A 20,908-nucleotide genomic window follows, 5' to 3' on the forward strand; every position below is an offset into this window, starting at 1 on the left:
CCTGGTCTTCACAGTGATGTAATTCCTGAATGTGAAGGCTTCTGAGATCCCCGTGCGTCATGGAACAGTGCCCTCTACTGCTCACCAGGGAAACATGCAGCTGAGGTCAAATCAAGGTTGTGCACAACTCCAGGGGCCAAAGCCAGGTGTTTGGTTGTATTGTTGGAGACACTGTCTGGAAGACCAGCTGCAACTCTCAGCTGTAGCAATTCTGCAGAAGCAGCCATCCATCCATCCATTCAACAGCACCTTAACTCCCCTATGCTGTTTTTTAGGCAGACTCTTACTCCATGCTACCTCTGAGTGTTCCCTTCCCAGTTTGCACTGCAAAAACGGTAGAGCTAGGGTTGGGGATATAGCTCAGTGGGTAGAGTGCTTGCTTCACAAGCACAAGGTCCTGGGTTCAATCCCCAGCACAAAAAAGAAAAAAAAAAAGGTAGAGCTGGTATTAGTTTAACTAACACCAGAAAGAATTTTTCAAACAATGATTTTAACCTTAACCTTACCTTTAAAACCATGTCTTTAAAAAAATGTTTCTGAGTATATCTAATTAAAAATTCCAAGCCACTTTAAGGAAGTCCCATTATTAGCTATGATGAAAGAAAGGCACACAAAATATTAGTAGTTCATTGTCGAAAGTTTACACTGGCAAGGGATCAACCTACCATTATTTCTCTTTTTCTTTTTTAAAAACCACCAACAACACCACAGAATCTATTTCTACAGAAACAATATGGTGAAAATGATTTGTTGACTTTTCTGCCTTCTGAGCTTCTTATTCTGTGTATTCTCTTCTAGCTTCTTCTAGTCTGTGCTTCTTATTCTCACTCTCAGATACTGTATTCTGGATCTGACCCCAGAATGCAGTCAGCATTTACCCTTACTGTAAATCAAAAAGGGGCAATTTTTAAAAATATATATTTTAATTGTCAATGGACCTTTACTTTATTTGTAAATATGTGGTGCTGAGAATTGAACCCAGTGCCTCACATATGTTAAGCAAGTGCTGTACCACAGAGCTATAACCCCAGACCCACAAAAGGGACAATTCTTAGATTCAAGTTAGGTAATTGAGTCCTCTACAACTTCTGAACTGTTTTTCAGCATCATTCTTCTTAGCTACAGCAGAGAAAATAGAGTGATGATGAAATATTCATGAAAGGAAAAAATTTTTAAGAAGTTTTCTTAAAATAAACGATTCTAAAACTACAATGTGTGAAAGCACTTTTTCTTTTATGGTTCCAAGTTTCAAATCTGTAAGTTTACAGGGTGTTGTTTTCTGGCTCTATCACGTAGCGGGATGCTGGGAAGTGGGAGTCTGCCACGACTTTCTTTCCCTTCTGCCAAGAGTGAAGTTCACATTAATGCAGCTTTGGCCACTCAGTGGGGAGAAGGTACCAGATTCCATGGAGTCCTGGAATTTAGCTGCCACTCAGTGCAGAAAGACAAATGGTGTAAAAATGCAAACCTTAGACGCCCTCGAGGACTTGATATGGAGTTGGGTATTCCCACTGAGGGGATGGGCAAGTAACTCAGTTATTAGTATTATCAGTATAGGAGAGTTTGTGTATTACTGTAATTATTTCCAGGACGAGAGCATTTGGTTTTCTCTGAACCTGGAGTTCTAAAGAATTTGACAGTTCCACTCAATATAACAGATCAAGTTGCTCAATTTTTTGATAACTTCTAGCTGGTTGCTTCCATTGTAAACATAGAGAAGACGCTTTTGTGCTTTAGTAAAGAATGACTTTGCTGACACTTGGCCATCTTATTGAGCACATGACCTGTCATTTCCCCTCTCAGTTTGGACATTATCACAGGGAATTACTCCCTCCTCTATTTTCCTGTCATGGAACTCATACACCTATGTCTCCCTCTTACCTTCTCAGAGACAGATAATAGATCTTCCTGTCTTATTTCTCCAACATTACAGAGAAGTAAGGATTTAACAAGGGTTCTTCTCCCTCTTACCCTTCTCTCCTCCAGTCATAAGCAACATCAACTCATCATTCTAATAATTATTGTGAAATTTAAATGTAGAGATGTTGTCTATGTAGGTCAATTGATAACAGCTGAGGAAACCTAGGTTTGACCCTAGAAATAGATGGCAACTCTAAACTGCCTTTTACTACAATAAATTTTAGAAGAGCACGGGAAGCGCCTGGAAGGACATTTGTGCACCCTGGAGCTTTCCATGGAGGGCTCATTGACCCTTTATTTTCTGAAGGTTGCCTTTAGGAGGAAAGACTCTGGACCTTCAGGAGGGGTGATCTCCAGAGGGCAGCCTGACTCCCACACTGAAAGGCTTCCTAGGGAGAGGGAAGCAGAAACTGGAATCAATCTTGATTCCAGAAATGTCCCTGGAGCTAAGGGCTGATTGTTTGCATGGAAGGGGAGATGCACCTGGAACCCGGCAGTGGCTCCTGAGCATGGTGCACTCTTGGCTGTACTTATCATCTCAGGGTGCCGCACACCTGCCCACCAAAGTCCACAAGACACGCAGAGTAAGCAGAATTTTGAAATGCGTGTGAGTTTTTATGCAAGAGTCCTGATTTCTCTTGTCCTGGTGTATTATTGATAGTGTCTTTCTCTTATCATGTGTGTGTCTCAATTTGTATGATAAAGTACCTGATCGCCTGGTATAGAATCACTTCTCAACAGTGACACCGTGTGGCTTCAACAAGCAATAGCAATGCAGTGAGGCATCTCAAGTTTTTTCAGGGCCTGTGTGGAAGCGAGGATGAACCCTTCCTGCCTATGGATCTCAGAGCTGTCAAGGCTCCTGACAATTTACAGGGGAGGGAGAAGTTCTGGAGGGAGTTTGAATACATCCTTTTAATAAGACATGTGGGTGTTTCAGCGATTTTAATTGTAAAAATAAAAGGTGTGGACAAATATGTTACCCTGAGTTTGTGAAGCAGTTTATGCGGTCATAATTTAGAATCCTTGTTTACTATAGTTCTAGAGACCTGATTAATTACATCATCCTTAGACTGAGCTCTTTGAAGTAGTTTTTCAGTATCTCAATCTATGACCTTGAGAAATTGTAACTTTTGCTGGTAGAAAAACATAAAGTAAGCTACAGCTTTAAGAGTTCATTTAATCGCTAGACTTTAATGACTTCAGCATTCCTTTCCTTTTCTCTGGGAACAGAGCCTCTTTTGCTGTGGAAAACACATTTCATATAATTCAGGTGGGGCAAATCCTATCTCTTTCCTCTCCCTTTTCCTCTCCTGTCCCTTAACAAAGAGTTGAACACCAACTCCTGCTTAACCAATCAGAACTCCCATCCTTTTGGCCACATTTATTGTGGAACAAGGATAGGCAATTGACCCCAGATAGGCTAGTGTGTGTTCTTTCTGGACTTCATGCTGGAGCTACTGTTATTTTGCAAAGGTTGCTAATCAAGTAGTATACAATCTAGGCTATTGGCACTAAAAGGAGGCTGCTCAGCCAAAGAGAAAAAAATAAGAAGCCCTGATGACATTGTTTTGAGGCTTCTGTTATCTAGTCTTGACTGAAGCTGGCTGGATTCTATTCATAATTTTTTTGTTATATATATATATAAATTTTGTTATATATATGTATATACATATATATATAAAGAAACTGGCTTAAGCTGCAGTTCCTTATAACCTGAGAGTTCCAGTATAAGCAGTGAGCAATCTTCTGTGCTTCAGGGACTCAATCTCCAGATTTTAGAGATTCACTGACCAACACTAACTTTGCTTAGCTTCTATAGAATTCCAAAAGATGGCCAGGTTTGTTTACTATCAGGAACTATTTAGCTCATCCATATAGCCACAAAAACCTGTTGAGAGAGCGCTTTACTGGGCAAGGTTAATCTTAGAAAAATGATATGGAGAGAGAAGGTAGTCATGTAGGCACACCTCGAGGGAAAACCTGAGGAAGACTTCCCTGTACATGTTCCGCCATCTCCCTTCTATGGGCACGTCCCACTTGCCCTCCGTTGTCCAAGGATGCCTCTTGGGATCAGTGAGGTAACATGTCCTCTGTCTCCAGTGTGAGAGATGGAAAGAGGAAGCATCTCAGCTTCCACAAGATGCCCCTGTTCAGTAGTTTGGGCAGTAGGTTGACAAGGAGATCTGGATTTATAAAACTTAAGTGGAAGAACATGTATCCCAGCAGTCTGATGAAAAAAAGCGTGGTGAAAAAGAGATAGCGAAAAATCCTGAAAAGAGAAAGCCAAGCAGCTATTAACCAGGGGCTGGAAGACTTGGAACAGATAAGAAGTCAAACCTGAGCACTTGTCTGGCTCCTCGAAATCCCCATGTCTCCCATCAATTGTCGGCTTCTTTCCTGACAACCCTACCTGCACACCAACCTTGTTAATCTCTGTGTTTTATTTTCTTGGTAGCATTTATCACTATCTAAAATAATCTTGTTTTATTATTATTGTTATTTTGCTTGTTTTGGCAAATTGTTTTTCAAAGCAGTCGCATCAAAATTATGCCATCAGCAAGATATGTGTTTCTGGGAGCCACGTGCTCTTCAATACTTACTATTTTCAGATTTTTAACATTTTGCCAAACAAATGGGTGTAAAGTAATACCTTATTTGGTCTTAATTTGTATTTCCCTGATCTGCAATGATGCTGGACATCTCTTCATAGGTTTATAGATCTTATGTGTTTCCTCTGCCCATTTATCTACTAGATAGTTTGAGCTTTTCTTGTTGATTTGTAGGATTTCTTTATATGATCTTCATTAATCCATTTTCATTGTATGTAATGCTTTATGTCCCCCCAACTTTATAACTTGCTCCAAGGTATTAAAGAAAAAAATTTCTTAATTTAATAAGGTCTAGTTTGTCAACCTTCTCTTTAACTAGAATTGATGCTTTCTCTGTCTTGTTTAAGAAATAATTTTCTACCCCAAGGCTGGAAAGATACTTATATTTTCTATTAAAAGTCTTGGTAGTTTAAAAAATATGTCTACAAATTCTTTATTGCCCTTCCCTTCAAGAGATACCTCTCCATTGGAGTATGGATGGGATTTAATGACTCACTTCTAAAACATAGAATACAGAGGAAATGAGTATGTGGCTTCCTAGCCACAACAGCTTCTTCCTTACTAACAGAGGAAGCCAGCTGTGAGGACCCTTAAGCAGCCCCCTGGAGAGTCCATGTGGGGAGGAACAGAGGCCTCTTGCCAACTACTTGAAAAACTTACCAGATGTGTGAGTAAATTATCTTGGAGTTAGAACCTCCAACCCCAGCCAAGCCTTCAAATGACTGCAACTTTGATCAACATCTTAACTCTAACCTCATGGAAGACCCTGAGCTAGGCCCACTTAACTAAGCAGATCACAGATCTCCAGCCCACAGAAACCATGAGATCATAAATGTTTGTTATTTGAAGTCGTTATTTTAAGTTTTAGGGATAATTCATTGTGCAGCAAGAGATAAGTAATAGAGTTTTAAAGATTTTTGTTTGTTTTGACTTTTAAGTCTTTAACACATCTGGACTTGCTTTTTATATATATTGTATATAGTGATCCATCTAGATTTTTCTTCATATGGATAACTCTTCCTCCTCCCTGCTATTCCTACTGACATAATCATGGTCACATGCCAAAGTGCTCTGTGTGCACTGTTTCTGAGCCCTTATTCTGTTCCACTGGTCAATTTTCCAATTCCTGTGCCAACATCACACTCTTATCATTACTACAGCTTCACAGTAAGTCCTGATATCTAGAGGGAATGAATGTTCCCCAATCCATGATCTTTAAAATTATCCAGGTTATTCTTGATCCTATACTCTTCCAAATATAGTACATTTGGGGATCATTTTATTCAATTACATGAAAAACCCTTTGGGGAGTTTGGAATTGAATTGAATTCTCTTTAAGGCAGACGGGCCTTATCCTAGGAGATTCTATGCCAGGCTCTGGTGTTACAGTATATAAGGAGAGCCTAGGAGCTCTGGGGGGAATGTAGAATCCTGCTGGCTATTTCAGAGATGTCGTATGTAGGCATATTGGAATATATAGTACTTTACTTATCTGGTATGAAGGGGTATCTGCCTTAAGCAAACTTCCAGACAATTGGAGCTGACCTTTAAGCACCGGTAATTTTATGTTAACCATTTTGAAGGAACTCTAAATCATATTTCATACCTCTTTGAATATGTTTCTGTAAGTCTTCTTAACAGCTAATATTGAACATAATTTAACCTTTTCTTAAAAACGTAGGGGTTTCTTGAATGCCAATTTTACTTTGCTAGCATGGTGATTCCCTCAGGACCAATATCCACTCAGGTGTTTGAATCTTGAGTTCTTATTCAGTTTAACAAGCATTTTTGAGCAATGATTATGTGCTGGATACTATTTGGTGCTCTTTTCACAGTTATTTTCTCTGGGTTTTCTTTCCCCATTTCCGAACTACTGATGCCACTGGGAAACCACATGCCTCAAGCTAACTCAAATTGTCAGAGAGAGGAAATCTGAGATTTGTCATATCTCCTCCAGGTGAACAGATTCTTGTTCCTCATTATTACTAGGCTGTTGGTTTCGAATACTGGGAAGTTGAGATTGTTTGTTGTTTTGGGACAAAGAACTCAACATTAGAACTGAGGAATGTAGTCAATGATTCTGGTTTGCTAACTTGACTCTCTCTGTGTACAAATGTCTCCTTGTCTAGGCTTTGCTCTCTGCCAGGATGGTTACTGGAGCCCCTAGTTTTCCAGGAAAATATCTTACTTGAAGATATTTTGCTTACCTTTTACTGAACAAAGCTGCTCTTTTTTGGATAGAATTATACTGGGAAAACAAGAAGAAAGGACACTGATAACTAAGCAAAATTTGGAAGTTATCACTGCCAAATAAAATTCAGTGAGTCATTAGTTAAAAATTAATTTTAGAAAACATTTTACAAATTTTTGTCATATATATAAGCACATGTAATTTTCAAAGATGAATTTCTTATATATTATTATTTTTATTATCATTTTACATACTGATATAAATAAATGGAGGAACACAAAGGTAAAGTATGTTGTATAAGATCATATAGTTATCAAATGGCTGGGCCAGGTCTGAAAACTGGGTCCTCTGACTCCATGTTCTTGGTTCTCAAAACTGTACAAGTCTACCTTCAGCTTAGCCTGTGATCTTAGAGAGGCTTACAGGCCATGAAAATCACACAAACATATACTAAGATATAAGTTTTAAAAACTATAAGCATCTAAAAATGAGGATATATTCTGGATATCTGTGGCATCTGCCTTCTAAGATGTTTTCTCAGTTATTTCATTGTCCTTTTAATTTACTTGTGAAATTATGATAACATTTTAAGGTTGGGGAAATGAAGCTCACAGAATTAGAATTAGAAATAAACTTTCTGGATTACAAATTGAGTCCTAGAGCTCGCTCAATTAGACTATGAGATGTGTCAGGCAGTTGCTCAGGCAGCCAGCCCCTCTATCACATTGCTCTAATGTCTTTAGTCACTGAGCCACTGTGTGACTTTGATAAGCTTGCTGAAGATAGCTCTACTTTTCTCTGATTGCTAGTTAGAAGAAATACTTTGATGAGCCATGAGTGTAGATGGTGCAGCATGCTAAGCTTGGTTCTAGAAGGCTGGGTTCAGTTAATTTCAAGAGTCTCATTTGCTGAGTGGAATGTGCAAGCTTGGGGACGAGAGCAATGGGGACCATGATCATCATGGAGATGGTCTATCATTTTCTGAGCATCTGGAGGATCTCAGAACAATGGCCAATGGTTGATATTTTCTTTTAAGAAAGAGATGAGTTATTTTTTTCTGAAATTACCATTTAACTTGACTGCGTAAGTTTTTTGGTAATAGTCAACTTTGACTTTGAAGTCAATAAACTACAAAACAAAAGACCAATGAAAGTTTATCATTTAACCCTGTGTGCTTGCTGCTATAAGACATCAAGCAGGCCATAAGGGCTGGTGCTCTACATTGGGAACAATGCCTCTTTCAGGCCTTTGCCTGTGAGCTGGTGACTTCATGATGTTAAACATGGCCCAATGAAGTTGTACCATAAAGAAGCAACGGTCTTATGTGTTTTAACCAACAGGTCGATCCTGGTTAGATGATGATGGATACTTGTGCTGTAAAAGACTTCGGACAATGTGAGGATCAGCGGGAAAGAGCTCTATCATTGTGTGTGGCATTTATTGGCCTCCTTTCTATTAAGGTTCCTTCTTGCTCTCATTCTGAGTACTCTTACGTCTTAGACTAGTTTTTTGAGAATGTCGTTTGCATGACTGTAAGAGAGGAAAGCATATTGTTTTTTTAGCATCTTGTTCATTTATTTAGCAGTGGGATGCTTTAGAATTATGGTTGGTAATTCTTGGAAAATGCATGTGTTTGGTGGCTTATAACTTTTGGAAACCCCTTTAAAAGGCAATGATACTGAGAGGAGCTGAAAAAGAAATGGGTGCTTACCTCAATATTTTCACTGTTATATTCTTTTCTCACAGAGTCCATGCTTAAGACTTTTGATCTAGAGGGGAAAGAGCCAAGAAAGGGATTGAAGGAAGTATTCAAATATTCATACTATAGAGTGGGTATTTAAAAACAGCATCCAAAGCTGCTCTGCCCAGTGTTGTAGCCTGTGGCTATCTGTGGCTATGTAACTTAATTAAAGAAAAATTCAGACTCAGTCACACTAGCCATCTCTCAGGTGCTTGGCAGTCACATGTTAGTGGCCACTTATTGGATAGCACAGAGAGTTCTATTGGTGTCCTTTAGTGGCGAGGACCTCCAAGTCCTAGGACCCTGACTTCTAGGCCCCAGTTTTTACTTGGCCTATTTAGAGACTGTATGCAGTTTTGGTCTCTTGCTCTTGATTCAACGATCCAAGAATATTTAATAAGTAGAAATACTTTATGACCGAGTTAAGATTTAACTTCCAAAGAGGCTCAAGAAACAGAGGTAAGATTTTTGGTTTTGGCTTCATACCATTTATTACTCTTGAAAAACTCAGGAAATATTTTTTTGGGAGACTTTCCTTGTCATTTCTGACTTCTAATGATCAATACGGTGTACATTTCTGAGCTTCATGATTTGGTAACTGTAGTCTGTCCAGAGATGAGTTTCACATCTATCTCATGTGGTTGGGTTTGGTATATTTGGGGAAAGTGAAGATGATATTAGTTTTCAAGCATTCCTATGAAAAATATAAGGAATATCCTACTTGTCAAGGTTCCAGGCCACTGAAACTTTTTAAAATGCATGTTTCTGCTCATAATATAAGCCCAAATAATAATGTGATAATGTGATAAAAGCATGAAGGGAGACGTGTTTCTGCAGTCTTTTAAAACAGGAATTTTAAAGTCGCTGTGGTCTAGCGGAGCTCGACCGATCACTAACAGAGGGGAAGCATGTGACATGGGCTCTTTGAATGCCACATGGGAACTAGGCTGAGGATGTTTGCTCTGACTCAGGCAGAGATGGAGTTACCACTAAACCAGGATGTTCCTTTGTTTGCCAACGCTCACACTTCTCTCTCAAGGAATCGAGTCTCTAGTTCTTCTTCTATTTTCCTCAAAGTTTCTTGGTACTTCTTCAAAGAGAAATAAAAGAAGCCACAGTTACTACTTAGATGCTTTACGTTTTTTCCAAGCACACAGCACTTAGTTTTATGTGGTCACATGGATGGTAGGTATTACTGCGCCACTTGCTCTGCTTTCGTAGGCCCCACCCACCTCTCCTCCAGCTCCCTCGCTAGTCTCTCCACTGGGAAGGTTCTCAGGGGTGACTGGCATCAGAAACAGCAGAAGTGCTCCTTATTAATCTAACAACACAGAGACGGGGAAAGCAGGATGGCAATTACCAGGAGTCAGGGGACAATAGTGTGACATTGGCAGTAGGGTGTTGAAGACCTCAAAGGCCCTTTCTTGAAGAGCTAAAATTCTTCTAGATAGCATTCTTACAACAGCCTGGTTCCATTTCATTCTGTACCTTAAACCCTTCGTTTTCCCTTTCTGAAGAAGCTGTACCTTTATGCAGAGGGCTTGATCTTCACAGAGCCGGGCCACAAATGCATAATCTTCCATTACCTGGGAAACCAAAATTGGATCTGAAATTTCAATGTTTTGCTATAAGAACAAGACTGTGCATGTTTCTTCCTATGTCACTGGACCAAAATATTCTAGATATCTTTTTTCTTTCTGTACACATGCATTCATTTCACCTTTTTGAGGATAAACACACCATAGCTTACAGTTCAAATTATCTGGGAGTAGTTGGAGAGAGATACTACATATGTAGAAGATGCAGATGATGAGAGTGTGTCTTGCAAAATGTGTTTAAGTGAAGGTAACCTAGGGGGTTGCAGTCGGCTTCCTTTTCTTACTACCTTCTAGTCCTGAGTATGGAACCTGATTATATGTCAATCACTTGAAGAATACATTAGATTATCTGATGGGATCAAACTTCCTTTCTTGAGGAGAAGGAACACTGAAGTCCCTGTGGTTACCTTGACCAGCTCCTTTTCTTGGTCTGCACAGGAAGCTTCCAGCTGTTGTAACTTAACCTATAGAACAGAAAGGAGATGGGTAACTTAGCAAGGTGAAAACTGTTCAGGAATGGCATGTTATCTTACAGCTGCACTCACAGGCTGCTGAAGAGCATCAGGCCATAATTTCAGATGTCTGTCTGATGGAGGAGTTAAACATCCAATGCTCTTTGTGGCTGCTTGGTGAACATGCCCTTCCACACCTAGTGTTTATCTGGTGCAAACTTCATTCCTGAACTTAAATTCTTAACTTCTTTCTCTTACTTAGCTATTTCTCTTGGAAATAATGTCAGTCTTGAAAACTTTGCTGTTCCTTTCACCTTTATTTAGCTAGTCAGAATCCAAGGCTTTTGCTTGCTTCTTTATCCCTCCCTATCTTCCTTCTTCCTCTCTTATTTCCTTACATATTCAGTTAAAGACTATTTTGTATCCACCACTATGCTAATGTGAAGTGGGCAGGGGGCGGGTAGTGCTGAGGCTCTAGTGGAGAACAGGGCAGATGGCCCTCCTCCCTACAACTGACATTCTAGTTGGGAGACATAAGATAATGGCATGTGCTATGAAGGAGTTAAAATCAGAACAATGTGACAAGAGGTCATGATGGTGGTGAGAGGATGATGTGAAAGGGTCTTGGAGAAAGCTTCTCTTGAGTTGAAATTTAAATAGTAAATATCAGCCAAATGGAGATTTGGAAGAAATATGTTGCATGGGGAGGTTTTTGTAAAAGCCAAGAGCAGGAAGTAACATAAATTTGGTGTGTATGAAACAGATGGGGTCTGGTTTGTAGGCAAAGAGATGGGACATTAAGTTGTATAGAACCATGTAACTTCTAGAAAGAGTTTGGTTCTTCCAATTACAGTGAGAAGCCAGGAGAGGGCTTGCAATGTAAAGATAAAAACTGATTTGTGATTTAAAAAAATATTTTTTTTTCTGTGCTTGAAAAATGGATTTTGTAGGGGTAAGTGTAGAAGCTGGAGGATGAGTTATGAGGTGACCTCAGTCATCCAGGTTATGGTGGCTTGCAGAAGGGTAGTAGTAACATTAACTGGGAGGGTGTGTGCAGTGAGGATGTGTCTTGAAGGTAGAGCAGATATACCATCCCTCCTCTTCTCAGCTCTGCTTTCATCTAGGTACCATTGTTTGACATATGGACTCTTTGAACAGATATCCACCCCCCCACACCCTCCGTCCCAACAATTACATCTGGGGTCCATCAGCCAGATGTTCTGGGGCTGTAGTTTCAAGTCAGTGGTGTGAGTCATAGAGGTTGAACCAGGACCCCAGTAGGCTGGTGAACTGATCGCCAGCAGAGGAACAGAAGCAAAAGAGATGCTATATATTTCATGTAATTAGAGATACCACCTGGGAATTTACAGAACAGGTGTTTCAAAGGGTTAATAATATCCTAAAACTCCTTAGACCTGGGCTGACTTGCTGCCAGCAAAAATAGTGGTGGTGGCTGTGACAACTTCTGGGACTTTATCATCTGTCAACTCAGCTTGGCTGACATTACCAGCACACTAAGACCTAATGTGATACCACTGGGTTCTGGCTGGGGATTACCTTCAGAAAAACCTGTTCTGGGCAAGATCAGTGACCTTGGAAGAAAATTTGTCTTCTGACAGCTGCAGATAGACAGCAAACACAGTCAGGGGCAGGGGCTGGATTTCCTTTCACCAGGAATCCCAGCCTTTGGAGGAGGTCCTGGAAAGCTCACCATCCTATCTGAGGTCCCCTCCAGGGACATATAATCCATCCCATCATTCTGGATAATTCTGAGGCTATAGTAAGAATAAAGCCTGGAGGTGAGGAACTCCCTGAGGACACACCTTTGCAGATGAGTGGCAAGGGTGTAATCAGGGAGAGGGCACAGCATCGTGCAAAGGTCCTGAGGTGGGAAAGAGCTGGATCCTGAAAATAGGAGCTGTGCAAGCCTTAGAGAGATTGAGAGAGGTCAGGGAGGGGTCAAGGGACTGAGAGAGGCTCCATCCTGAGGGTGTTGGGGACCTGAGGGGTTGTGTGGAGGGGCTGTTTGTGAGATCCAGATGATTCCAGGATAGCTGGAGTGCTCCTGGTGGGGCTGTCCTTCCCACCTCCCTTTTAGCCCCTTCCCAGTGAACCTTAGCGGTGGCCCCTTAAGCCCTGAAAGTGTTCCCAACCCTTTCTAGTCCAAACACCAATTTCTTCCTGATGCATCCTCAGACTCTGATTTCTTTCTTCCCAGATATGTTTCCTGGATGAACACAGCCCAGCAAACCTACTTGGGTGACTTCAGACTTCTTGCTTTTGTGATCACCAATACTAAATTGGCCAGGAGGAGGTAGGGGAATAATACTATATACTTGCATTTTCTGCTTCTATTTTCAGTGTATACATTTCTTCAGAGGCTTCATACACACTCTGAATTGTGGGCTTTAGAAGGTAAAGAGAAATTAGATAAGGACAGACATGTAATTCTGGAGAAAGGGTCAAGAAAGAATTTTATCTGCTTGCTTAATTTTATCTGCTTTCTGAATTAAAAACAGTCTCTAATTCTGGTTTTTTGATCAGATGGGTTGTGGTTGGCTCCAGGCTCTGAGCTCTGGAACACAATTAGAGAAATACTAAGCATTGTATGTTGTATTATTAGGAAGCAGAATCATTAAATATTTGAGTGACTAATTGAATAACTCCTCTTTTGGACTGGAAACACTAACAACACTCAGTAGACTTACAAATCCTAGTTTTTCCTTTATGAATTCATACACACACCTCAGCCAGATTTTTAAACAACAACTTTAAAATTGTGTGAATTATGAGGGTTCAGTCATCCAAAGAAGGAAAGAGTATATAACATACACCACAGTCTCATTTAATTCTCAAATTGAGATTGGGAGGAAGCGATTAAATTGCCCAAATTCACACGCCAAATTAAATGCTGGAGCTAGGATTTAAATGAGGGACTCCAGTTGCCTCAAGTGCAATATATATATACATATATACACACACACATACACACACACACATATATATATATATATATATATATAAATATATATATATTTTTTTTTTTGGTGGTGAGTGGGGGACTGCCATGTTCTTTCTAATAGAAGAGAGAACAAAAAATTCTGGCATCAAAAATTCTTTACTAGGGGCAAAGGAGGAAAAATTGGCACTCAGTGGCTCAGGCTTAAGCTGTGTATGAACAAAAAATACAAATAATTTATCAAAATTTTGACAGCTGTTTCCAACTTGATAGCTTATTTTGTGGTCCAAACCCATTCAGGATTTCTTTTTCATTTACCTTTGACTCTTCTGGGGTTCCTTCCTGGTCGCCTTCTTCTTGCCTGTTTTTCTTTCGTGATTTCCTGGTAAGCTGTAGTTTTGAATAAGAAATACATTTCAAATAAAAGCATGCATTTGATTAATGAAAACAAAGGCACCCTCTAGTGGGTGTGAATCAGTCACTTTGGTTTGATGAAAGCTGCCAGGAGATGGTCCATTGGGAAATACCTAGTGTCCCTTGGACATACCTCTTCTCTACCTCTATCTCCTTCCCACTTTGTGTTGTTCAGCAGAGCTGGTGTCCACTCAAGGCAAGAGGACTTGCTGGGCTACTCAGGGCTGCAGGCCTGAGTCAGAGAGCAGGGTAATCCTAGAAAGCCCTGTGCAATCTGAAGAGGGGTTGAGGTGGAGGAAATCGTTGGAGAAATAAGAGGACGTCTTTGGGGCTTAAGTTAGTTGTGTGTTTTAAACTCTCCGTTGGAAGTAAAATTAACCTCTCACCATAAAGATCCCAGTCAGTCACTTGCACAACATGTCGGCTGGAATCCATTTTCTTGGGATAGAATGAAGAATTCATGGGATCTCTAAATACCTCATTCACTCCTTTCACCTCATGCTTGCAGAGAAAATCCATGGCATTTTTAGGTCATGAGCCTTGGCCTTTGGACAGTGGGTCAGAGGTGGTACCTACTCCAAGCTTAGGCCTCTTTGACACATGGGTTCCTGCACGATCATTTTCCCTCCCTTGCCTCCTTGCTGAATGGGGATGCTGTGAGGGTACTGGGAACATGGAGCCCCACCCCACCTTTCTTTGAAGTTCTGTTATACTGTGGACCAGAGTCTCATTCTTCCTTTCCTAGGGAGAGAAAGCAGAGATGTAAGTCTGTATGTGTACACCACCATTTGTTCTTATTCAGCTGACTGTTCATTTCAACCCAGTAATGTTTTCCTGCAGTAACCCAATCTTACTTGCATAATGTAAGTAGATCTTGAGATCAAACGAAGGTGAAGTATGCACCAGCTCACCAGGGATATAGATGCCAACCTGTGGGGCTTCCCAATATTCACCATCATCAGAGAAACCCTGCCTTCCACACATTCCCTTGCAAGCATGGACGTGAATTTTGGAGTTGACAATTCATCATATGTGAAAAGGGGAGACCAGCTCAGCTGACAGTCGATGAAGGACAGGCTTGGGAATGAGACCTATTGAATGGTGTTTCCTAGTTTCCCACTTACAAGTCTGGCTGTTTCTTCCTCCACCTCCTGCAAGGCTTTTTCCCTTTCTATGGTGGCACAGTTTTCCTTCTCCCACTCCTCATCTTCTGCAGCATCTCTGGTCTGGGTGACCTCATTTTCCAGCCTGGATGACACAAGGACGCTCTGTAAGGACCCATGATTGGCAGTTTCAGAACTGATAAAACACAGACACCAGTTAGAAGGGAACTTCAGTGATGATATACAAGTTGGAAACCCTTCTTTACTGGATCCATAGAATTAGATTGAATTCCAAAGACTGAAGAGTAAGATCTGACTGATTCCCAGGCCCAACACCCCAATGTCCTCCCAACTTTGGTAAATATTATCCAGTTCTTAAGTAACCTATTTGAAGCTTGCTATGTTTCTGTGTTCCAGCCTCAGAAATGCCAAAAAGAGAAGAAATTTTTTGTTTCACAAGATACATGTCCCCAGAGCAAGCAGGAAAGTTCAGTTTTATTTCTTCTTCTCTACCCCTCTCTTTGGAGTGAAGACTTTCCTCCTGAAACTCTAATACTCACCTCTGAATCTCACTTTCTTTCTCTTGGATTTTGAGAAGAAGTTCCTGATTTGCTTCATCTATTCTCTGCATATCCTTTTCAAGGTCCATGTTCAAACTGATAATATTCCTCTTTGACTGGGCCAATCTTAAGATTTCCATTTTCTCTGACCTATAGACTCAGCCCCAAAATGAACAAGGGCCAGTTATTTTAAGATCAATAGTCATTGAACCAAAGGGAATATCTAGAAGATAAGTAATTCATCAATCTTGCTTTTTCTGGGAGCATACTTTTCATTCTTGAGAAATTATATTTCTTAAATCATGCTTCACAATTTGTTTCAATAATTCTCAAGGGACAGCTTTCCTAGGCTTTCTACTCCTAAATGCTCAAGATAATAATGCACCTCCACTCTGGTTTAATGAGAAGCTTTACTTTCTTAAATAGGCTCTTATATTGGAGAGAATTGTTTCCCTTGGCAACCTTTTCTTAAATTGTTCACAAAGCCTGCTCATGCAATACACTTTTATTAAGTATTTTTATCTAGGCACCTGGTTCATCAGTTCTGGCTGGGCTGGATTTATGCAGAGACAAATGAGATCTCCAGCAGCATGATAGGGCTTGTCTTTCCCCTTCCTCCTACCCTCCACTTCTTTTTCACTTGCCTACCATAATGTGTGAGACTCTACCATGGGAGCCATTCCATTGACCACATACAGATTTGCTCCTGGTACAGAATATAAATATCTTGTTTTGAAATACATTTGAATGAGATGATGGTAACTTTGGAATCGTCTAGAAAGGGTACCTGGCCCATGGGAGTCTTCCAATAAACTTTTCTTTTATGTAAATTGATTCATCGTCTGTCTCTGAAGTATTTAACCAGAAATAAGGTATGAAGGCCGTCCGGGACTTCTGTTTTGACTAGGAATGAAGTATGATATTGGAAAATAAAGTCCTATCTTGGGAGAACTGATTTGGATGGGGAAGTTGCAATAGTTACTGCTAAATGAAGGAATGAAGTACTTGGGAAGGGTGTAGTATAAATGGATGGATGGAAGCAGAAGGGAAAGGGAGTGTAGAAGACAAATGAAGGTATCACTAGCAAAACTACTTCACACCTTGATGCCTGGATGGAACCTTTATAATCACGATTACTTACTCAAAATCTAGCTGATCTTCCTTGCATTCTTCCATTGTAGATTACCTAAAATTCCAGTAGAGATATTTCTAATGAATTTTGGAAACAGATCCATTCATGGAGCACAGGGAGATGGGGTTCCCCCAAATAGGAACTAACTGGTTTTCTCCCTCCAATACCCCTAATTTGGCCACAACAAAGCCCTGTTTCTTCTGCCTGAGTAAGGAAACCGTGTGGATGCGGGGACAATGCTGGAAAATCCAACATACATCCTGCCAGCAGATACGTTCACGATGGCTTAGCATACAGATCCATTTTGAAACTTATACAAGATCTAGGAAGAAATAGAGGTTATCAGTTGTTCTTAAGTCCCTTTTTCTCTAAATGCAGTTGCTTTCCTTAAGGCCCCAAGGGCGTGGATGTATGTGCATCACTGCCCTGAATAGTCATCTCTGCTCTCTTACCTGGCCTCACAAGAGTTTCCAGATATTAAAATTGTTAAAGAGATTATTAAAGAGGGCTTGGAAAAGCAAGTTGAAGTAAATTATTTGTCTCTCTCAGTCCCTTGGTTTTCTCTTTTTCTCTATTTCTTCTACAACTCTACCTTCCTTCTGGTGTATATTGTCTTCCTGATCCTGCCCTAGTCAATTAGCTTCTGAAGAGTCTAATCTTTTCCCACTGGAATCATCCAATAGAATCTCAGAACCTTCTGAGGATGCCATGATTCTGCCATTGCCATTGGATGGGTGGGGCAGCATGTCACAATGGAATGGTGGCAGCAGATTCTCACCATTTGTGCAGAGTCAGTGCTTCTTCCATGAGTGCCTGACTTTCATGGTCAAGTTCACCCTAAGCAGCTGTAGGTACAGTGGATCTAACTTCTAGGTCATACAAAGGGGAAGCCCATCTTTTATTTCTCTGGCTTCATACTTTTCAACTGTGACTAAAATGAGAATTCTGGGTGTTGTGGCCAGCAGAATGAGTCTAACTACTTATTCATTCAGCAAACATCAAAACACTGAAAGATCACCTGTCTGCCAGGCACTATTATAAACACTAGGGAGAAAGAGTGAACAGAACACCTGCCCTTATGGAGTTTATACTCCAATGCGTATGTGTGTGTGGTGGTAGTGGTGGTAGTGGTTGTGAAGGGATTCAAGGGTGACATTCACAGAACAAGCAAGTGAATTAATTTTGTTTCATATTAGAAGGAGAATGCTGTGAAGAAACAAGTGAAGAGAGTGAAAGGAAAGGTGGTGTGTGTGTGTGTGTGTGTGTGTGTGTATTTTGCAATTTTAAATTGGATTGTATAGAGAAGGTGACTGAACATTCCTGAGATAGGGATTCAGGATAAGGAGAGAGATATACTGAGTCTTAAGGAAATGTCCAAGAGACATGAAGATGCAGAAAACACAGTTGTAAATTTTGAGTGACTTGTCCTTGGTCCATGCCCTTGTAAAGTGAGGGAAATGTGCAAGCCTAGGGAAAATGCATGAAATTGAGTGGCTCCATTTCGGCTTCACCTCCAGTCTGGCCCCTAACTACAGCCTTTCTATAAATATTGAACCCTTGGCCCAAGAAGGGGCTTCTCATTCTCCAAATGGCTCCCATTCTCTCTTGAATGTGTATCTACTTTCCTAAATAAACCTCTGTCTGTGCCTTTGACTGGCATGTGCTAAAATTCTTTTCCATCGTGTATGTCAAGAAACCGACTGCTCCTGAGTTTCCCCTCCCTTCTAGGAACTTCTTGGACCATTTCCTAGAGACATCTTTTCTCCTGTGACATTCCCAAACCTGAAAGTGCACTATAGATGTGTGACAAGGCTTGGAGGACAAGAAAAGACTTTGGGGCATGCCACCATGGACAGAGTCCAGCAGATGCAGGAGCTCCAGGAGGAGACGTGAGGATGGAAGCTTTCACTGCAAGGACTGACCGGTGTGGAGCTTTTCCCTGCACCTGCCACCAGCCTGGAAAGAGGAGAGTTCTGTAGAGGGAGAATTGTCCTACAACTTGGAAAAATTACCTGAAAGAGATTTTTATTACAAACATCTGTGTTATCTTGGATTCGCTCAATGGGGTTTTTTCTTGCCAACTTTAGGAGATCAGTTATAGAATATAAAGAATATATATCTGTAACCTGAACGGATATACCTTTTGGCCAGATTCTGTACAATTTGAAACTTTTTGTGAGTCCAAGTCACAGAAAACTGTGAAGTTTCAGTTCTTTACTTAATGAGGAGCACATTGAGTTGATTTGTGAGCCAGAGTGACTTCTTAACATACTGTAGTTTCTAACAAACTATTTGTAAAATTAATGGCCTCTGATGACCCCCATTACCATCTCCCTTCTTCCTGAAAGAAGGCATTTCATTGCTTTATGAAGCTGTACACAGAAGAGTAATTAAGTAACAATTCAGGCCAATGGCCTCTCCTAGGAATTAATGGTAGGGAGAGTTCATTAACCCCAGCTGGTTATAGCTTCTCCAGGAAATGCCCTGGACCAAGGTTATCTAGCTGTTAATGGATTGGATAGGGACTTTAACTGGGATAAAAATAAAGCTCCATTTCCTTCCTGGGGAGCTTTTCTCCTTGAGGGGCTACCAAAGGCAAGCTGGCAGGAGCAGCAGAACCTGAGGCCTGGGGCCTCGCATGGCTGAGGGCAACAGATTGCTACCAGCGAGAATTGTTAAATCAAGGTAAAAACAGGACCTTTGGGGCAAATTAAGGTCTTTGATATAAGCCTTCCTGCAGTTTGGGAGATGGCTTGATTAACACCTAGGGCAGCTTTGGAGCAGCTGTTCCCTTGTTAACTTTTCTGTGCCAGGCTCTGCCTTGTGTGGAAGTGTGGCTGAGAATCACTGTCCGTTTCACTGCTGCCTGGGAAAGCTGTAGTTGTGTAGAACTTTCTGGGAAACACCTGCTCTGTTCCAGGTTGGACCCTCTAGCTCTGCTGGGCCTTTGCATTTTTGCTGGTCAGTTCCATCTGAGCCCTTTGTAGAAATTGCCCAGGCTTGGGTCCCTCCTGCTGTGTGAGGGAATGAAGAGCTATTTCCTCTGCTTACTTCGCCTGATCTTATTTTGAATGCAAATTCGCTTTGGATATGTATTTATGTGTGTGTGTGTGTATATATAAATATAAATATTATAAACAAGTATATATATATATATATGTTTATAAGTGAGCCTGGTTTTAGATGCACTGCCAGGTGAGGCTCTAGAACCTCATTTTAGATCATAGTTCCTCAAATCCACATTCAAACATGCTATTTTCCCTATTTCTTGCCTTATTCTTAGTGACTATTTTTGAACAAACTTTAGGTCCCAAAAATTTCTTTGAAATTCCTTTCAGAATACAACTCCCTTAGCATTTTCAAAAACAGAAACTTGAACTACACTGGAAAGTAAAATTCAGAGACACAGAGAGAATATGTACCCACTAGCTAATGTTCTCACTTGACCCAGGTTTTTTTTTCTTTAATTACAAGTCAAAATTAAGATTTAATAAAATTTGATATCCAATAAATGATGGTAGTTTGAACTGGAAAATTATATATGTTTTCTTTTAAAATTAGATGTTATAAAATTTGTTGAATCATTGTTCTCATTGAAGCAATAAAGAACTAAAAGATGAAAATTCATCAAGGCTCTTACTCATAGCAAAAAATTATTTTTTGTGTTTTCTTTTATTCTTTGTCTATTAACCAATTTCTTAAAGTTATCACAGAATAACTGGGTTTTCCTTTTCATTTAACATTTTTATAAACATTTCCCAGGTTGCTAAATACACTCTAGAATTATTTCAATGACTACACAAAATTCTGTTGAGTTACTAATATTTGTTATTTACTTAACCTTTTTTTTTTTTTTTTTTAACTATAGCACTTATCTGTTACATATGTGTCTCCTCAATTAGACTTAAGCTTTGAGGGCCTGGAGTTGCCTGCTTGAGTTTGCTAGGACTACCATGACAAAGTACCACAGTCAGCGGCTTAAACAGAAATTTCTTTCCTCTCAGTTCTGGAAGTAGTAGGTCCAAGAGCTCAGCGTCGACAGGGTTGTTTCTTCTGAGGTCTTTCTGTTATTTGTACAATTTTTTTCCTGTCTCCTCACATGATCATGGGATGTGTCTGTATCCTCATTTTCTTCTCTTATAAGAACACCAGTCATGTAGGATAACCCATCTGGAAGAACTCATTTTTACTTAATTGCCTCTTTAAAGGCCTTACCTCTAGGAACG

General features: G+C 40.3%; 1 protein-coding gene across 1 annotated transcript; it reads right to left on the minus strand.

The window, feature by feature from the left end:
* Window positions 1-3,993: 3,993 nt before the first annotated feature.
* On the minus strand, window positions 3,994-16,726 carry Tmco5a (transmembrane and coiled-coil domains 5A). The gene is made up of 11 exons (XM_047542543.1): window positions 16,692-16,726; window positions 15,551-15,700; window positions 15,012-15,135; window positions 14,578-14,628; window positions 13,792-13,863; window positions 10,470-10,526; window positions 9,991-10,050; window positions 9,490-9,554; window positions 8,435-8,492; window positions 6,740-6,780; window positions 3,994-4,192 (listed from the first exon to the last, which is right to left on the minus strand). Exons 1-11 carry the CDS (start codon window positions 16,724-16,726, stop codon window positions 3,994-3,996), a joined length of 912 nt encoding a protein of 303 aa, XP_047398499.1.
* Between the last annotated feature and the right edge of the window lie 4,182 nt (window positions 16,727-20,908).

This window comes from Sciurus carolinensis, chromosome 2 (genome assembly GCF_902686445.1).
Source record: "Sciurus carolinensis chromosome 2, mSciCar1.2, whole genome shotgun sequence".
Classification (NCBI taxonomy): Eukaryota; Metazoa; Chordata; class Mammalia; order Rodentia; family Sciuridae; genus Sciurus; species Sciurus carolinensis.